Source organism: Candoia aspera, chromosome 1 (assembly GCF_035149785.1).
Source record: "Candoia aspera isolate rCanAsp1 chromosome 1, rCanAsp1.hap2, whole genome shotgun sequence".
Classification (NCBI taxonomy): domain Eukaryota; kingdom Metazoa; phylum Chordata; class Lepidosauria; order Squamata; family Boidae; genus Candoia; species Candoia aspera.
This window is the reverse complement of record NC_086153.1, coordinates 220,626,439-220,646,996: the sequence shown is the minus strand read 5'-3', so window position 1 is coordinate 220,646,996 and position 20,558 is coordinate 220,626,439. Positions and strand designations below refer to the sequence as shown.

The following is a 20,558-nucleotide window of genomic DNA, read 5'->3' as shown; positions in this document are numbered from 1 at the left end:
TTTATGTATGCTAAAAACAACAAAAATTATTTCTAAAAATTATCTCAGTTTTTCCCCTTCAAATGAGCTTTACAAAGCAGCTAACTATAAAAAGCAATTTAAAAATAAGAAAGACAGTAAATATAAACTGGATAAGGATAAAACAAAAACAAAATCAGAGAGGCCCAGAAAGCAGAGCAGGTAACAAATCCAGCAAAATAGTGCAGACATTATTCCTATAGATATATAAGAAGCCAACATAGCCAACCCCCATTTTTAAACCAATTCAATTAGGTGACATGTTACTCTGGTTTTACATGAAACAGGCAGCCTTAGTTTAACCACAGTGATCCCTGGTGTTGCATACTCTTCCCTTCCTTCTCTGGAGTGGCTGCAAGACAAAGATTGGAAGCTTGAAGCTCTGTTTTAGCTTAACCATTTAGCTCTATATCTAAACCCTACATAGTGTGGAATTGTAAATATGTTTGGTGACAGCAAGCCAGATTCCTAAACTAGGGGTTGAAGCTGGTTTGCTTCAAGTAACCATAGTTAAGACTAGCCACATTGTAGTCTGGATTCGGGCATAACAAAAATCTGTGGTGAGTTTTCATGACCCATCTGAAAGTTAGAGCCTTTTCAAAGAAAGTGAGGGTCTGATGACAAATCTTGCTGTCATTCATTCTTGTAGCACCATATAAAGGTTTAGTGTTATATACAAATGCAGCCAGTATTTCTGGCTTCTAAACTGGACGTTGATAGTAATGTGCAGAGAAAAATACAATTCTTAAAAATTGGCCCCTAGCAGAAGCTGGTAAGATAAATAAATTGGGAAAGACCTGTTCTGTTCTAACGTATCAAATCAGATTTGCATTAACTTCAGTAGGGTAGTAGGCAGTGCAATGCAGGAAGAGATGAAGAGATGAATTTGGTACCAGCACAGGATCTTAAAGTTGCAAAAATATCAAAAAAGATACTGTGTTGAGTCATGTGGAAAACGTTTGGCTCAAACTTAGTTTTATGCGAAAGAAGCTAGGGATAAATGATAGATTGAAAAAAAATTAAAATAAAGAATTTGGCTTCACGGAAAGTGGTAATTTATAGTTATTTACCTATATGCTAGCTTTTAAAAAATCAAAATTGGATTAAGTTATACTTTGAACTTAATACAGCGAGCTAAGGAATCAAGAATATGTTCACTTGTGCCTTGAAATTTAAATTTAACCTATGTTTATTGTTAAATACTAAACACTGCCAACTGTTACCCAGAGACCAAGGCAAGAAACTTCCTTTTCCTTGAAAATGAAGCTGGATCAACCAAAGGCTTATTTGGCCCAGTTAACTTTTCCCATGGTGCCAAATAACATGCCTCTGAGAAGCCCACAAGCAGGATACAAACACATTAGTACCCTTTCAGTTATGTTCTCCAGTGACCAAAATACATCGTCTCTGTGCTACTGGGTTGAGCCTGTAGGATAAAAAAAACCTGGAGATCTCAAAGCTTGTCTTTCAGAAACCTTCTTGATCTACACAATCTGGCTCTACCTTCCTGCTTTGGTACAGCTGCTTGGTAGTTGCTACTGCCACCCCTTCACTTCTAGGGGGATGCCTATCTTCCATCCTTCCCTTAACTATGGTGGGTGAGGTAGATAAGCCATCAAACTAAATAAATAAATAAAACCCACACTCTGTGTGTCAGGAAGGAAGGAAGATATCATAGCACCATCTCTTGGGTCTGTAGTAATGGGTTGTGTGACTAGGAAAATCAGTCCTTCCTCCTTTGGGAGATAGAGTAATCTCACAAGATATAGACAAAATTGACTTTTTTTAAAAGAGAAAAAAAATAAAAGGTAAAATTCTTTACAACTTTTAACTAGTCATATGCAAAACTGTTAGTGGTGGAGAAAGTACAAATAAAGAGCTGTGAAAACTGCCAGTGGTATCTCAAGAGAATTTCCAGTGGGAAAAATACACAAGAAAAGTTAAGACTCTCAGCAGACCATACAATGGTATTTGTCTGTTACATAGAACACACAATCACTGAGCTTGCAGGGAGAAACTATACATCAGAGATGGTGTATATCAAAGACATAAAGGCTAAGTAGCTCCATGCATTTCAAGATAAAAGTAATCTTACTTGGTATTTCTAGCTCAGACTTGTTACTTGTTACTTATTCCTTAGAGATGAATGGATCACTGGAATAAAGCTGCTTCCTTCTCAGATCTTCCATATTGTGATACATTCCAACCTTTAATCAGAGTCTCAGGAGTATGTATCTTAGTGCCTTTTTCCTAGTCCTGGTGTATTACTTACACTAGGATTTTTTAAAAGAGAAAAATCCTTTTCCTCTACAGAAGGGAAGTGGCTAGGAGGCCTCCTTTTGCTATCTACTAAGATAAGCATCCTTCTTCAGGAAGATCCTGCTTGAGACAGAAGATACTGATAGAAATGTCTGCAGTCTATGTCACATGCAGCTGACAGTTTGAAATCCTGTGAAGGCAGGTTGGCTTCACAACGCTCTGATACTGGTAGTAATACATAACTTTCCTTATTAATAGCCAATCATACTATTCATTTCTTTATCTGGTGTGCCAATTTTATAGTAGTAATTTCCATAGTTCAATGTGTTGGGCAGAGAGATACATTCTTTCCTCTGTCATGAGCTCCCCACTCTTCAGGCCATTGGGTTACCCTGGCTAATAGTCCCACGAATGTGCTAGCTCTGTCCACTTTCTCCTGTGCCATGCTCAATTTTATATATTTCTTCTCCATTGTATTGCTCACCTCTTGTCTAATGTAAAGTACCTCACATGTAACATTTCCGCATATGGATTAGTTTCTGTCCCTTGATTATTTCAGTTGCCCTTTTCAGGAAATGAGAAAAGAGAAAGGAGTACATGAACATTGGGCTGATTCCCAATCCTCCACCAGAGTTTTTGTCCACCTGGCAGTCCTCCAGAAGTATGAGGAATGCAACTTCCAGAATTCCTAGTCAACATGCAATGAGCAGAAAGTTGAGATCAATCTATAGGAGAAAGAGATCTCAAGCAAAGGCTTTAACAGGGCCAAAGTCAAGCAATTTAAGGATTACTGATTTAACCAGGCCTTCAACATGTATTTAACCCATTGGAATCAGTAGGATGCATTTGTGTGGATTTGGTTTCTGGTGCCTCATATGTGCAGCTGCATGTGTGTGAGGAAAGTGGCGTAGGGCTCAACAGAGTCTTTTTTTCTTTCTCCCTTCTCTTCCCTTTATGGACCACATAAATTATATTGCACATTTTTAGTTTCATGAAACAACTGGTTAGGAAAAGAAATTTCAGGCTTGTTACTGGTAAAACTGTCACCATAACATTGTGCAAATATATATGGAGGAGGTGTGTCTCATGTGTATGTTGAGTATGTTAGAGTAGAGCACACTCCAGTAACAAGTATATGCTATTTCAGACAAATGCCTAGACCTGTCAGCTTTCTAGATAGTTCTGCCTCCCCAAATTATCAATATGCTTCAGTCCTCAGAGAGCCATTTTTGACCAGGCATACCAAAATCACTACACTTGAAGAAGTGCTTAAAATGCCTTACTTTTCTACAGTATGTTGTTTTCTTTTAGGTCCCATTGGGATGGATTTCTATCAGTATAGGTAATGCAGCTGTTAAAATACCAGTCATCCAGGGCAAAATCATACAGCAGTTTTCTTACTGAGATCCTGGGCATTTCTGAACATTTTAACATCACTGTGGAATATTTCAGTTCCAAAACACAACAATTATGCTTGGCTTCAAACAGTTGCCTAGCCTTCTGCCTGCAGAGAAAGTCATACAGATGAACAAGTAATGGAACCAAGATTTCTGATTTTGAGTTATGACTGGAGAGAAAGTTCATATTCAAGTATTACATAGAGCGTTCAATTGTTATATATAATTTTCTGAATAGGTAAGATTTCCATTTGGATTTTTCAATGCCACACGGATCTCCCCTAAAATTAACCTGTTGCTGAGCTTATAAATTGCACCTGGCACAAGACCATGGAAAAACTGTGTACATAAAAATCAATGGATAGACTTGTATGTTAGAGAGATACTTAAGTATCTACTTTTAAAAAATTAAGTAGCTACTTAGTAACAAGACTTTACAAAGTTATGGTCAGGATGTTAGACAAAGATGAACAGGCTATTATGAAAAGTGAGAACTAGAAGCCTCTTGACAAGTCCCCTTTTTGCTCACAAGCAAGAGGTCTAGGTAGGTATGTCTGTCACAGATTTTTTTTGTGGGGGAGGGGGATGTTCTCATGGTGACTATAGGGGGAAAACCTGGCTAATCTTGGCAGATCTTGAGGAAAGCTAAGCAGAGTCGTTCTTGGATGGAAGAGTTTCAGGAATACCAGGTCCAGACTAGAGTGGAAAGTTAAACAATCTTAGAGAAAAGCCATGGCAAGCCCACTTCCATATTGTTTACCAGGAGAATTACATGCCCGTGTTCATGTTGTCATCAGGAGTTAAGCTTGTCTTAGGGAAGTCTGGCTTTACATAAACTTGTGGAGAATCTCATTTTCTTTTTCCTTTTTTTTTTAAGTAAAGCAACACTTCAGTATCTGGTTTTATGAGAATAAACCAAGTTTGTCAGGCAGACTGGGAATGGTGACTTTTCTATAGATGCCTTACCTGTGGCATCAGGAAAACCTCAAGCCTGCAGTAAAGTATCAGTGAGCAGCATTATGTGCCTAGCTCAGGTCTGGAGTATCCAGTCATTCCTTCAGATGCCTGAAAGCCCTGGCATGAATTGATTAATGTGGCTTAGTTACCAGACAGTTGTTTCTTCCTGGTAGACATTTGCTTAACTTTATATGGTGTTTTTCCATCTATTGGAGAAGAGGAGCAGAGAGGCCTTGGAGCATAGTGGCTGTTGTTCATAGCAGTAAAGCATGTGCATTGCTTGCAGGCAGTTCTAATTTCTGTCCCCACTGGGGTCAGGCAATTGACACCCCAGTCATAGAGGTATTATTAATCATTGGGCTAGGTGGAGGGATAGTTGGTTCAGTTTAAGGCTGGTTCATACATTGAAGGAGGATCCCAAATCAAGAGCAGCAGCAACAAATGCTTGATGCCAAAGTGACATGCACAGTTAAGTCATTAAGCAAATGCTGCCTTTATATACTTGTGTCCCAATATCTGACACAAGAGAATATCTGTAGTTCAAGGCTGAATTGTGCAGTTCTTGGTGCTTTCTGACCTTGGTTGTTTGCTTGCAGATGTTTCATTACCCAACTAAGTAACATCATCAGTGCCATAAAACAGGATTCATAGGCTGTATGCAGTCCTGTGACCTTAGGCTGCTACCCTAATGTATGGGAAGAATCCATTCAAATTCCTGGCACTTCCCAGGACACTGTTTTCATGTGTTTTTACTATGATCCTGGTATCCCTAGGATAAAAAGCATATCATATAGATATAGTGGCATGACAATCAAAACCACTTCCTCTGTACCTAATTACATGTCAAGCTCAATTCTTTGGGGTTTTTTTTAGATCTTTAATTCAATTTTTTTTTTTAATCAGGCCTTTATTTTTTTTATAAATACCTCAAGGTGGGGAACATAACCTAATACTCCTTCCTCCTCCTATTGTTTCCCACAACAACAACCCTGTGAGGTGATTTGGGCTGAGAGAGAGTGACTGGCCCAAGGTCACCCAGCCGGCTTTCATGCCTAAGGCGGGACTAGAACTCTCAGTCTCCTGGTTTCTAGTCTGGTACCTTAACCACTAGACCAAACTGACTGCTGGTAGCTACCAGTTTTTGCTGCATTCTTTGTAATTGCTGTACTTAGGAGTAGTTCTAAGCACTGGAGAACAGGATGTTTCTCTTCCCCTAATATGCCCACTCTTGTTGAATCAGCTGGTTCAGACTTTATGCTCCATATTCAGGGTTTACCTTCAGAACTTGGCAAGGCTACTGGGGAAATTGGTTACAAGGTTTTGCTAAACCTCTTCCTATCTCATATTCGAAGAAAGAGACAGAATTCAGGCTGGCTGTAACTGAATGCACTCACTCAGTCCCACAAAAATATTCTGAAACAGAAAATTATTCCAGATCCAACCTGTAAGTTAGCTGTTGTGGTATAGTATTATATTTGAAGGGATTAGGTCAAAACCATGGTTAAGAAACCCCAGCAGTCAAATCAAAGTTAACATTCCTGGGTGCAGGAAATAGCCATGTATGTTGTTTCTGGTGAGTTGTCTGCTGTCCATGTGTGTCCTCTTTACAGATTTTCTCCTGGGTTCAGCTGCTACTTGTTAGCTCTCAGCTGGTGCTCATTTATTCCTGCCCAGGCTCAACAGTCCTGCAATGCTCAGTAAACTGTCCCACCATATGGTAGCACTGAGGTTGCTTGGTGGTCAGAGCCAGTGGAACCTGTTCGGGATCTGAATAGTTAGAGGGGACAGGATCCGATTTAGGCTCCGGAGCAGATGCTGAGTGTCTAGGGGGGGTTGTGAGCTTTCAACCACTCTTTCCTTTTCTTCTGGTTGGCATCTGAGCTAAATATAATAACATCACCTTCCTACTGAATTTTCTTTTTTAATAATTTTTTTTGGAGTTTTTAGTAAGCATAGTAAAAACTAATACAAGCTAAACTAGAGGGAAAAAGGAAAGGAAAAGGAAAGTTCAGAAGGTGCAGGGAAAAGAAAAAGAAAAGAAAAAGAAAAATAGAGAAAGGAAAATGAAAAAAGAAACAAAGGCAATAATAAAGAAGTGGGTTTCAACCTTCATCACACTGAGCATAAGCTAATATAGTAATTTTTCATCCTCTTTTAAAAGTACAAATGAAAAACCTCTTTTCTTCCCATAGCCTAACTTTTATCTACTGTATGCGCAATCCGCAAATCATCTTTTCAGCCCTGGTTGAGCAAAAAATCCATTAGGAGTTACCAGAAATATCAAACAAATAGTTTATCCCGGATCAAACAGTCCAACTTTATATCCCTTCTTTTTTACTCTTCACAATCTTGACCTTTAAATAATTCCAATGGCATTGGAGGATTTGATCTTTCATCACACTTTGGCATTTAAAAGAGGCCTTCAAAGCTTTCACCAGCCTACTTTGTAAATCCCATAAAAAGGTATCATCCAGGATTTCTTGTCACAGCTGTTACATGTCGGGATCCTCTTCTTGAGTTTGTCTTTTGTATTCTCATTTTGGTAATCTCAATTTTGTTGTCTTCCATGCCTTCAAATGCTATAATGTCTGTCAGGTAAGAGTTGCCAAATCTCTCTGGTCTGTCAGTCCCTTTAAAACTTTTTAAAATTGAAATCTTTTTTTTTGCTTTTTGCCAATTGTTATTTTAAACTTTTATGTCTTTCTTTAAGGTAAAACTCACCAGGTGTCAAATTAAGCTCGCTGTTTTGACGGTCTCTAATATCCATAAAGTCGTTAAATTGAACATTTCTGAATATGATTAGAAAAGTGAGTTTGGTTAGCTTAGTGTCCTTACTAAAGGCTCCACCACTGCTGAGAGCAAAGATGTTGTCTCCCTCAGCTCCTGGTGCTCAGACCCATGGGAGACCACTGTTTTCTGGTCTCCTCACAAAGAGCTGCCATTCAGAGCATTTGTGGGTGATCTCCCGTTCTTTCCTTCTCCGGAGAGATTCCGAAGGACTGGTCTACTCGCCGGTCCTTGTTCTTTACAGTGGCTGTTGTCTCTGCTGTTCACGGAGACATCTTCAGTCAGCCATGATTCACGAAGTCCCCATCTTCCTACTTAATTTTCAATGGAAATCACATCCAATCTCAGTCCCATAATCAAAGTACCATAATCCCTGAAGTGGTGGATTTCATCAACATACCCTGGTAGAGTTTCCAGCCCAGGAGCTATTATGAGTCAGACAAGGTAGCTGTACTTTCGTAGCATCTAGGACAAATTAATATATGAATGCACTTACAGTTGTTTTCTTATCTAGTGCTTTTTAAGCCAGAGGATGTAATTAGCAGAAAGGTTCTGTTGGCCTACTGGGGAACTGCTCTGTCACATCCCCAAGCTGGTTTCTTGACCTTGATAGATGTAAAGGGCTGTGAAAATAACCTTAGGAGACAGGAGGAAGAGCTGCAGCCTAGACAACAGTCTGATAGAAATTCTGTTACTGTAACCTTACAATAAAGGTAGTATTAGTACTCATGGGTTTGGTTTTCTGTGTGGGCTACCTCAAAGGGCTGAGATCAGTCTTGCAAGTCTGAAAGTACTTTCCCATTCCCTGCCTTTACTTTCCAGAGTCCCTTCTGAGATGCTTTCTCCATCCCCATCCCTCCTTTGGACCCAGATTTCTTTTATCAGACTGTTGTCTGAGCTGCAGCTCTTCCTAAGAGCTAAGGAATTATGTGAATTCTATGCAGCTTGTTTGATGAAGACTAGATACCTTTAGGATGTAACATAATTGCTTCAGGGACAGCTTTATACATTCAGGTTCTTTGTACAATTTAGAAATAAGAATTCAGTACCGACCTATAAATTCCATTCTCCCTGAGTGATGGAAGCCTGCATAAGGCTTTGGTGCCTTACCCCTCCACAGTGTCTTTTCAGGAGTAAAGTAACTAGGAGATGACTCCATCCACACTAACCACCAAGTTCCCAGTGATAAGACTCATACAAGCTCATATGTAGTTTGGTCGAATCATGTCTGGGAGGTGACATGTATTCCTCTGCTACAGGCAGCAAAATATCTTAGATAAATTCTGATGGTGAGGTAGACTGCCAAATATCATATTAATAGAGTATTTCTATTGCTTATTGAAATGTGGGCTGGCTCCTACTCAGAATGTTTGGTCATAACTGAATGCTTGCCCCCTCATCAAGAACGGAAAGATTTGATGTCCTGTTTGTAATCCCCTTCAACAGATGGTGCTGTTAAACTAACAAATTATTACCGTTTATATATCCTCTCATTTAAATCCCAAATATTAGGAGACAACATTTAAAAAAATAGATATTTCTACACTTGAGAATATCTATTAATTTCAAATTATTTACAATCACTTTATTATTTGAGGGAATCACATAACCTTAACACATATACTAGTAAATAATACACCAAGATTTACATCTGGATAAGCATGTTCAAGCCTGAAATGAAAGATCTAAAGTCATCAGAAGAAATAAATTATATATAAATGTCATTTGGATTTTGGTAAAAATATATTTAGGGATCTTTTGGAACACCTCCATGACATTCTTAAATCAAGGTTAATTTAAATGAGGTTAATTTACTTAATTTATATGAATGTTTTGATGTTAGCAAAATCTAGTTTATTTCATTTTTCACATTGTGGTAAATCAGCATAACTTTGATTTAACTTTCCAAATGTTTCAGTCTCAGAACTGTACTTCTAAGCTAAATCCACACTAGAGGCTGATACAATAGGAAAATAACAAGGTTTAAAGATAAATAATTTATAAGTACCACTATAAATGTTTGTGAGTTAAGGAATTTTTTTCCCTTGCTAGGGTCAATTCAGGTACAATAAAAATGCCTGTTTAAAAGAAAGGTTTTTATAGAAGCTTCTAGCATTTAAGAAGAGTGGTGGAATTGGGCACTGCCACTGGTTCCCAGGAAGGAGGGAGCGCATTCCAAGCAGATAAGAGGGCTCGCAGTCTAGAGAGTCTTGGCAGGGGGTCAAAGAGGGTCAGGGTAGCCCACCCTAGACTCTCCCAGGTTATTTCCCTGTAGGTTAGTTATGATAGCTTTAGTCTGGCAAGACTCTGTCTATACAGTGAGAACAATGAAGAACTAGAGTGCAGAATACACTGACTTGGTGTTGTTCTTGGTTCAGTCCCGGCAAGAAGTGAGGACACCAGCTGCATCTCTGGGGGAAGAGAGGTCTATAATATGGAGGCTGCACCAGAAAAGATCCTTTTCTAGTGGTCTAGCTTTCTAGACCGTGCCCCTGGAACTGCATGCTGTTATGATGTTTTGACCAGACCCTCTCCAGATGACCTCACAAGAAATGCAGACTCACTTTGGGTTAGGTGATCCCTTAAGTATGCTGATGCTGTGCCATGTAGGCTTTAAAAGAAATAACCAACATTTTGAATTGGGCCCAGAAGCCTACTGGTAACTAGTACAACAATCACAAAATAGGTGTCTCTAACAATAGTGGGTTTCCCCTGCTAACAATTGGCCACTGCATTCTGTACTAGTTGTTCTTTCTGAATAATCTTCAAAGTCAGTCCCATGTAGAGTGTGTTGTAGTAATCCAGTGTGGTGATAAGAGCATGAGTCACTATCACCAGGGCTTCCTGGTCTAGGTAGGGCCACAGCCTACCTTTGCATCTGCCAAATCTGGGGAACGTCTCCTCTGGTCACAGCCTCCCCTAGTTGTCCAAGCAGCGACCATGAATGCAGGAGGATCCACAAGTTACAGACCAGATCCTTCAGGGAAGCATGACCTCATCAAGCACAAGTACCACTGCCAATGTTTCTAGAAGATCAGTATGCTTACTGATGACTAGCAGCTGCATCTTACTAGGATTTAACCTGAGGTTGCTTCTTTCCAATCAGTCCCTGACAGCCTCTACACATCAGCTCAAGACTTTCACAGCAACTCCAGTTTGTCCTGGGATGGCAAATTGAGTATTATCAGTGTACTTACAATATCTCACCCCAAATCAATGGATGATATCTCCCAGTGGTTTCATATAGATGCTAAATAACATGGGGCACATGACTGAGCCCTCTGGACCCCCTTCTATATCTCATCCAGGGCACATTGCACTGTATGAATTCTATTTTCCAATCCAGACAGCATTTGAAATTCTTGCAACTGCCTATAGGGAGCAATCTGTGTTGTCATCCCCAGTAGACATGGCTCCAGACAACTTCTCACTCTCCTTTCCGCCTCCGCCAACACTCTAGAGGTAAACTGATTTGGATTGTAGATCTTACTGGAATTGTCAGGTTGATTTGGAAAGTCAACTAAATTTGAAAAAGATCTGCTCATGTGCAAAAGCCCTTCCAAATAAATTGATTTGATTTGAAGATTAAATCCGCCTTTGAATTGCCATCAAATCAATTCCTGGTGTCAAAGCTTTGCACAACTCTACTAAGTGGTGTCTCCATGCACAATACATTTATAATGTAATACAGTTGCCAGGGCTTGGAATAATTATGCAAGGAGTCATCTACCTTCAGGCCATCAAACAGTAGAAGAATGAATAGTTACTAGCTTTTAAAAATTCTTTTTTCATTTCCTTACAATAAAGAACAAAGAGATAAAATCCCTACCACTCGTTTTCAGCATACTAACCATAATTTTTTTAGAAAGGTGGCACATGGACAAATGTTAGCAATAAGTTAAAGTTAGTAATAAGTTAAAAATGTAGTAAGTTAGAAGAAAGCTGCAGTGATCTTTCTGGTTTACGTCTTATTACTAGTTTAGGAGAGGCAAAATGATGTTTTCATCTGGAGATTAGAATGGATTCTATGACTGCTATTTCATTATTAGAGGGTTGTGTGTTGTGGCTTCTCTTATTGCTATAGCTGCTGAAGGTTGCAAAGACGTATTCCATTTTGTGTCCCTGAACATAAAATTATTCTGTTACTTTCTGTGCTTTCCAAAAAAGGTAATGAATTCTAGTCTTATAGATGTTTTTCCTCTTTCTTACACTGTTTGGGTGTGACTCAAAGGACACTAGAGCCAGTACAATAGTTATAAAACAGGGAAGGTGGAATATTCCGAAGTGGGAGCAGTTCGGTTGTCTAAATGTAAAACAAACGTGTTGAAATGCTGTTGCATACTTTGAAAGCTGCATTTAGTGTGTGTTTATGTGCATATGTGTGTTTCTTGCATGGGAAAGATACATCACCTATTTTAATAAAAATATGTAATGAATTTTCTTCAGGGTCTTTTGAAATAAAAGTGAACCATTTGGGAACTGTTTAGAAAATGAGGACGTAGAAACATATGGAACTGTATTAGTTTTTGCAGGCATAAAATTAAAGTTTGGTATGCATTTGGAACAGGATTACTTCATACATTTTGCTCACTCTCTATAATATGTAGCCCAATATATGTTATGCACAGCCACATTATAATTATGGATCAATGCTTTCCCCCATCAAACTCAAAAACACAGCAAGGATCAGCATCTCTGTCAGGTTATCTTTAGAGTCCAGTTCTATAACCTTCTGAGTCAATAGCAGGAAGGTTCAGAGGTAAAAGTCACTGAAGCACAATGAGGGATAACAATCAGCAGCCCAGTGGTGGTACAACAGATGCTATTAGCATGCTTCTTTTATTACAGTGTTGTTCCCCTTCACCTGTATCACACCACCCTTATTCCAAGCAGGACAGGGCAGGAGTTGGGCCATAGCTAAGTGGCCAAGTACATGCTTTGCATGCAGTGCTGGGATGGACACCCATCCAAAGGCAGAGAGAAGAGCTCCAGTTGCTGGGGAAGCAACTCTGAGCTACCTGGAGCACTGCAGAATCCTCAGGGTATGTTGCTTTGGGGTCAGTATAAAGGGGACATTGGATTGATTGCTTTCCTCCCTTTCCTTGGAAAGCATATTGAAGGGGACTTTGCTTCTGGGATATTGTTTAGACGTCCAGAATGAAGAACTGATTTCTTGGTTCAGAAAACACTCCAGAAGAGTGGCGAACTATTTCTATTTTCCAGTAAAAATGATACAAATAGACTTGTATTTCCTAACTGTACTACCTATCAAATTTTAATCAGCAGCTCACACTAAAGTTGTAGCTTAGGCGAGGGCATGGAAGGTAGTTTAATTGAATGAATGAATGAATGAATGAATAAATGCAAGGTGTATCAAAAGTCAGGCTCCATTGACAATTTATTACATAAATTACATTAAATATTCAAATTGGTTGCCATTTTCTTCTCAACACTTCCTTACTTGTTTGACACATGACCTTTGAACATTCCTAAGAAAATAACATTTTTTCTGAAAAAAAAATGGATAAAATATATTGTGATCGGCCTATGGGTCCTGACTTTTGGTATACCGTGTGTGTATGTGTGTGTGTGTGTATGCGCGCGCATGTATATGGCATGAAATCAACTTTATTTTAGAAAAAACAACTTTTCTGGATATAATTACTACAGCTTAACAAAAACTTGATGAGCAATTAAACCAATATTTATTGTTATTGTTTTTAATTATCTTTTGGAATTGGTTGAAAGAACTTCCATCAAAGCAATTTCTGTGTCTTTAATAGAAAAAAAAATGAACTTTTTGTATTGTTTTTAAGGTCTGGAAAGCTGGAATATGCATGTTTAAGATGGAAACATCCACTTCAATGGCTGCTGGGAAAAAAGAAGAGAAAAGTGTTCTTCTGGAAGACAATGCCTTTAATGAAACAACAAAAAAACCAGTTCCTTTGGCAGCTGCAGCAACAACAGCAGTGGTGACTCAAGGAGGTACTTTGTAGTTTTCCACATTTTGAAAGCAAGCGTGGGCTTCATTTTAAATGCTTAGAATTTCCTATGTCAGAGGTGTACAGCCTTCTGCTAAGATGCTGAGTTTATTGGGGCAATTGGTCCCAGTTCCAGGAAGCGGAAATGGGGCATTTGCAGATCCCAGGTGGTCACAGAACAGGCACATTTGGCTGGACAACTGTGACTCAAAACTGGAGCTCCAGTGAAGGCTACTTGATACTAACATGATTTCTGCATTCGTTTATGCCAGAGGTAGCACTGATGATCAGTGGTTATTGTTGTTTACTGGATGCCAGAGTAAAGGGGAAAATTTTAGTCCATCTTTGACAAAGAAACAGACCTGCTGTTTTAATATACTGTAATTTACAGGTTATGCAGTTTGTTCTGACACCTGAATGTTGTTTTCAGAAGCAAACACTCTCTGAAAATGTGAGGCTTTGGGATAAAGATCGAAGGTAGATATCCAGCCTTGTGGCCTGCAGAGTGTCACACTTCTATCCTCTATTTTTAAAAATTACCCAAATTATTTCTTTTGCATGGGGTGGTTGGGTAACAGAAAAAAATAGGATGAATTCAGATCAGGAGGGCTGCATAGTGACTAATGCCAAATAGAAAGTAACTCGAGGAAAAAAACCAAGAAATCTGAAAAGACCAATGATGCTTTTTAAAGTAAAGCCGCTGATGTTAACTAAAAAGGGGTTTGCAAGCCTAAACCTCCTGCAAGGAAGTGAGAAATGTTGTTGCTGTTGGGAATATGTAAAAGTCGGTCTGAACTTAGGCAGCAGCTTGATGGTATCTTTGGACTGCTTTCCTCTAGAGCTTCATCATGCAGAGGAGCAAATGGTTGGGGCATTTATACAGTTCATACCAGGGTAGATGAAAATCCCATCCGGTGTTTCATTTCTGTGGGAACAGCGGGGTTTGGTTCTGCATAGGTTTTCTCTACAAAGACTGTGGTTGGTACTTAACAAAATTGGATTTCAGTTGTTTTCTTTGTAACCACAGTCAGAATCGAGTGGAGATATAAAATGAGAACTGACATCAGCCTTCCTTAACTTGGCCTCTGGCAACCATTACACCTCTGCTGTTGAACTGCTGCTCAGAATTCCAGATCAGTATAAGTGTTTGTCATGATAGCGTGCAATTCTGTGAGTTACAGGCTAGCACAACTGAAGACACCAGTTTGGGGAAGGATGATCTTCCTGAACTCTGCCTGTTCACTTTAAATGTGCAGTACGATGTGGCCCTTTGAACTTCACATCTATGGAAAGCTGACTGAGAAAGTGGTGATATTTGTTGATTTTGGATGGAAACAAAACAAAATGAAACAAAATCATAGGATTTGAGCTTGTGTTGGTTCAATACCAACCCACTCCTTGTTTTTGTTATGTGGAATAGAATAACCTTTCACAGCAGGAACTGAAGGAACACATTAGCTGGGACTTGACCAATGGAATGTGACAAGTGGCAACTTCAGCTGTCTAAACTTTTTTCAGCTGCTTTGTGGTCTGTCAAAAATATTTCTCAGTGCTGGACAAGCTCTGTTCAGTATACATACACTTCCTCACTTTTTGTCACTTTATATTTACAACTAAGCAAAATAATCTAGGAAAATAATTGTTTTCCTTTCTTTCCTTTTGATAGATAACTATACTTTTGGGAACAAGAAAGTTTCCCTACTTTTTCCCCTACAGGACTGCTTACAGTTTCAAAAGGTGTAACCTTAGCTTTCCCTTCTTCAAAGGAAACTTACTAGTTTTTGCTCTAAAATATTCACTTACAGAGAATAAGATTCTGGGGGTTGGAAGGAATAGGGAAGAAATAACAATTATACTGTTCTGAGTTACATTGTCTCTTAGATGACACTCATTGGAACAAAAGGTATTCAAAATGGAATGAAACTCATGGAATTTTGAAGGAAGATATTTCTTAAAAAGTATTTCTGGACTGTGAAGTTTGGATTTAGGGTGCAAAAAGGATCCTTTTCAACATCTGGAGAGTGCTGATTTGTTGACATGAAAAGTGGGGGAGGGGGGAAAGATGCACATATATGAGTTTCACAGTGTTTTTTTTAATAATGTGTCTCAGGAGAGGAAAACATATTTATTTGTTTGTTCAGGCAGTTGAGGGCCCATCCCTGGAAGAGAAGAGGTGAAGTCTTGGGCCTGGTTTTCCCCTTAAGTTGCTTTTAAATCTTTGAAAGGTTCATTAAGCCCAGTCTTTCTTACATTTCCTGCCAAGAAGGATTAAAAATGGTGCAGTTGTTTTGTAACACATTCTTTACATTTTTCAGCTTTTTTTTTTTTTGCAGCCTCATTATGCTGAGGATCTTATAAAATTCTGATCTTAGACAGGTTTTCTCTATGCGACACATTTGGTCATTCCTTGGTCATTCTTCAGCTCATTAGCCTATGAAGGAAGGCTAATGTAAATTACATTGCATGTCAATAATAGGGATGAAGGCTTTTTGTGGCTGAAGGCTGCATTCCCCCCCCCCCCCACAGTATGGTAAAATGACAGTGCCTCTGGAGGGGAAGGAGTCAGAATTTTAGGTCTTTATTTACATAAAATAAATAAATTGGATGATGCAGATTCCCCAAGATTATGCTACATTTCAGCAGTGATGTTGGAAATTTCTGGAAGCTGCAGTGATATATTCTAAGGCCTTAGGTTGCCAACCCCTGCCATACATGTTTGAAAGAAACTGTAACTTTACTAATGGCAGCTTCATATTTTGGACTGCACAGAATCTATGATTCCATGGAATCACAAGCTCACACAAGGCTAAATTGAAGCTATAAATCTGCCTGTACTGAAGTAGACTACTTACCTAAAGCATATTCCTTAACATAGTATTGCACTCCCTGTTCACCATTCTCGAGGATAACAGGTCCAGCCCGTAATAACTTTTTCTAAATGTAAAATAAACTATTTTCTTTATCTGAATTATTAAAGATGCAGCTAAATTTTGAAAATGCCAAACTACATAAAATTTAGAACCAGTGACCTCACTTTCAAAATACCACACATTCAGATTGCATTTGGGTACCTAAGCAGCAATTAGGAAATCTTGTTTGTGAGACTCCCAACCAAAGGACTACAAACATTTGATACCGTGGCTGGCTATTCCACAGAATTTTTCGAATACAGTTCAGGATTGTTTCTAAAGATGGTTGTGAAATACGGTACTGTATCAATATGAAGGCTATAGGCTAGCCTAGGAAATTAAAAGGTCCCAGAAGCAGGAGTGTTTGGGGTGGGAAATCAATACCTGCAAAATGACCAGCTCAACATAGTGATTAAAGCCCCACCAATTTTGCATGGGTGTTGGGCACAGTTTGACTGCAACACCACACCACCCATTTTATAGATTTTGATCTCCTCTCCGTGGATGCCCTGCCCAGAAAAAGGCAATGTCTAACCTTCTGGTTACTACCATCTAGAAAATCACACGGATGTGTCCATGAAATTACTAGAAGTCAAGTATGGCCTGAAGATAACTTGACCTTTGTATTATATCAGTCATACTCACGCTAATTATATCAGGCACATGCAGGTGGGAAGTATCTATGTTATTGGTGCTGCCATTTTGATTCCAGGTTTGAATATATCATGGTAGGAGCCCAAGTGTTCTACTATTCCTATTCTCTTACAAATCTACTATTCCTATTTTCTTACTCCTTGGAACATGGTTTTAAAAAAACTGAAATGTCATGGTTGTTACTACCTAATAGTTGGGAAATTATATTTAGTATATGACAGAACCTGGTAGTTGGTATGTAATATTTGAACCCCTCAAACTGTGCTGTTGCCTCATGGAGGCAGAGGGAATGTTGTCCTGAAAGTGAAGAATGCCAGGTGTATGTGCCAAGAATATACTGTATACTCTCAACAGGGTCACCCAAGGCATGAAGGTCATCCCAACTGCCCACCTAAAGCAGGCAGGCACCTATATTAGGCAGCAGCGATATAGGAAGATGCTGGAGACAGACAACCACTTTAGTGTCAATAATAAAGGAATCATTTCATTCTGTATAGGAGAAGGCAATAGTAAACCACTCATGTATTTTATCTATCTATCTATCTATCTATCTATCTATCTATCTATCTATCTATCTATCTATCATATTTTTATTAGCGCCTATTTCCCCCACTCGGGGGACCCTGGGCGGTTCACAATAAAACAGTATAAAATACAATAAAATCAGAATAATATCAATAAATATACATATAAAATATAATAAAATCCAAGTGATGGCAGATCTAATTTCCCCCAAAAGGGGACCGGAACCAGTCCTGGCAGGACTAGGGAACCAACCAGCCCCAAGAGTGGCTCTTCCTCTCCCCACTCCAGGCATGGTGACAAAACCAGGTCTTCAGCTTGTTCCTCAGCCTTACCAAGAAAACCACATGAATAGATAAGATAAGTGATTGGCGATATAGAAGATGATCTCCTCAGGTCAGATGGCACTCAATTTGCTACTGAACAAGAGCTGGGGATTTGTCAGAGTACTAATAGTGTCTATGACGTTACTAGATTAAAGCCTTTGAGATGTATAATTGCTGATGTTGTCATGCAGGAAAAGAAAAATATGAAGATGGAATTACAGTGGGAACATGGAACCTAGAACATCAACATGGCAATGCTCAATACAGTGAATGATGAAATAAATCAACTAGACATTGACATCTTGGGCATCAGAATTGAAATGGACTGGAATTGGGCACTTTCAATCAGATCATTACTGTTTACTACTCAGGAGATGAAAAACAAGAAGGAATGGTGTTGTTTTCATAGTTAGGAAGGATATAGTAAGGATAATACTTGGGTACAATGCAATTAATGGTTGAATAATATCAATTAGACTTTGTGGATAACTTTTTAATATGACAATTATCTATGTTTGTGTTCCAACCACTGATGCAGAAGATGATGAAGTTGATTTTAGAGTCAAGTTCAATCTGAAATCAACAGATCATGTAAGCAAGAGGTGCTTCTTGTAGTTGGAGACTGGAATGCCAAAGCTGAAAATAATAAGAAGGAAAATGTAGTTGGACTGTATGACCTATGAAACAAATGAAGCAGGAGAATAAATTAAAAGTGTTTGCTAATGCAATGATTTCATCATTGCTAACCCAGTCTTCAAACAACCAAACAATGCCTATATACATGGACATTAGCAGGTGGAATACATAGAAATCAAATTGACTACATAATTGATACAAGGAGATGGAAGAGCTCAAGATGGAAGAGCAAAGATGTGTCCACGGGCTGACTGGAACAGATCATGAGCTGCTGAAATGCAAGTTCCAAGTCAAACTAAAGTGGAAGAACAAAGTCACTAGTTTCCACAATATAATCTTGAACATACACTCACCATTTTCAAGGAGAACATCAGGAATTATTTAAGTCCTGAACTTCATTGATAAAGAACAAGAGAAACTGGGGAAATCAAATACCAAAGAAAGGGGACTCAAAGTGTGCAAGCTAGTGTATATTCTTAATTTCACATGCTAGCAAAATAATGCTTAGGATCATCCAAGGCAGATTAGAGCCCTACATGGAAAGAGAGATGTCAGATATTCAATCTGATTTCAAAAAAAGGCTGAGGAACAAACAGTATCATTGGGGATACATGCTGGATGATTGAGAAAGCTAAATAATACCAAAAAGAAGTCAATATGTACGTCACTGATCATAGAAAGGCTTTTGATTGTGTCAACCATGCCATGCTGTGAAATGTCCTTAGGAAAATGGAAATTCCAGAACATTTCATTATCCTCATGTGAAACCTATACCTGGGACAGGAAGCTACAATTTGGATGGTATGTGGCTCCAGGTCAGCAAAGAAGTGAGACAAGGCTATATGCTCCCACTTTATTTATTCAAACTATATGTTGAACATATATTGAAAGAGCTAAATTGGAAGATGAGCATGGTTTGAAAATTGGAGGAAGAAACAGTAACTTGTGCTATACTGATGACACTACTCTGATAGCTGAAAATGCAAATGATCTGCAAGCTCTAGAAATGAAAGTTAAAAAGCACAATGAAAAGATGGGACTATGATTAAATATAAAAAAGACCAAACTAATGACAACAGGTATAGCAACCAGCCTCAGAATTCACAATGAAGATACTAAAGTGATGCATCTTAGGGTTGATTATCAGGAGTAGAGGAACCAGCAGTCAAGAAATATACTACAGACTAGCACTAGTCAAGAAATATGCTATAGACTAGGTAGGGTAGTAATGAAGGCCTTGGAACAAATATTCAGATGCCATGATGTGCCTGTAACTGCATAGATCAGAATCATGTGAGCAATGGCTTTCTGTGTGACATTCTATGGAAGGGAAACTTTGGACTTTGAAGAAGCAGGATAGAAGGAGTATTGATGCTTTTGAATTCTGGGGTTGGAGAAGACTCCTGAGAATACCATGGATAGCCAAGAAGACAAGCAAATGGATTATCAAATAAGTCAACCCAGCATTTTCACCCAAGGCACGAATGATCAGGTTTAAATTACTATATTTTGTACACATTGGCAAACACCTAGCTCTTTTGAGTAGTCTATAATGCTGGGAAAGGTGGAAGGAAAGAGAAGGAAGAGAATGACCAGCAACGTATGGATGGGCTCAATTACAGCAGCAATGGGTATACCATTGGAGGGCCTAAAGGGCCCAGTTAGGGGCAGATCATTCCTGGAGAAGGTGTTATCTACATGGTTGCTAAGAGTCAACAGTGTCTTGATGGCACATAATATTTGGATAGGATTTTTTAATCTCATAGAAGTTGATGGCTTCTATGCAGTTATGTTTTATGAGATGTCATATTTGAAGCTTGCCAAGCTTAATGCCAGCAAGATATACCATGGCTGAAATGTTCACGTTTAAAAGAACAACTTCACATTCAAGATAGAATCTGAATTTGAAATCTCTTTAAATATTCTAGCTGGCGGAACTGAGAATTGTAATGAATTAGATATATTTGTACAGTTTTTCAGCACATACTTGTTTCAAAGTGTCAAGTGCCTTGTTATCAAATCCAAAAAACCACCATCTTGTACCCCATAATACTATGCACCTCGCATGACACAAATACCAACTTGGTAAATTGATGGTGTTTATGTTGGCAG

At 38.8% G+C, this 20,558-nt stretch overlaps 1 protein-coding gene across 1 annotated transcript in view; it reads left to right on the top strand.

Annotated features, from left to right (window-relative positions):
• GLI2 (GLI family zinc finger 2) overlaps positions 1-20,558 on the top strand; it is a 253,350-nt gene that overhangs the window by 34,381 nt on the left and 198,411 nt on the right. The window contains exon 2 of the mRNA XM_063288804.1: positions 13,235-13,403. Coding sequence (XP_063144874.1) covers positions 13,256-13,403 — 148 coding nt within the window. The 5' untranslated portion in view covers positions 13,235-13,255. The remainder of the gene's footprint in view (positions 1-13,234; positions 13,404-20,558) is intronic.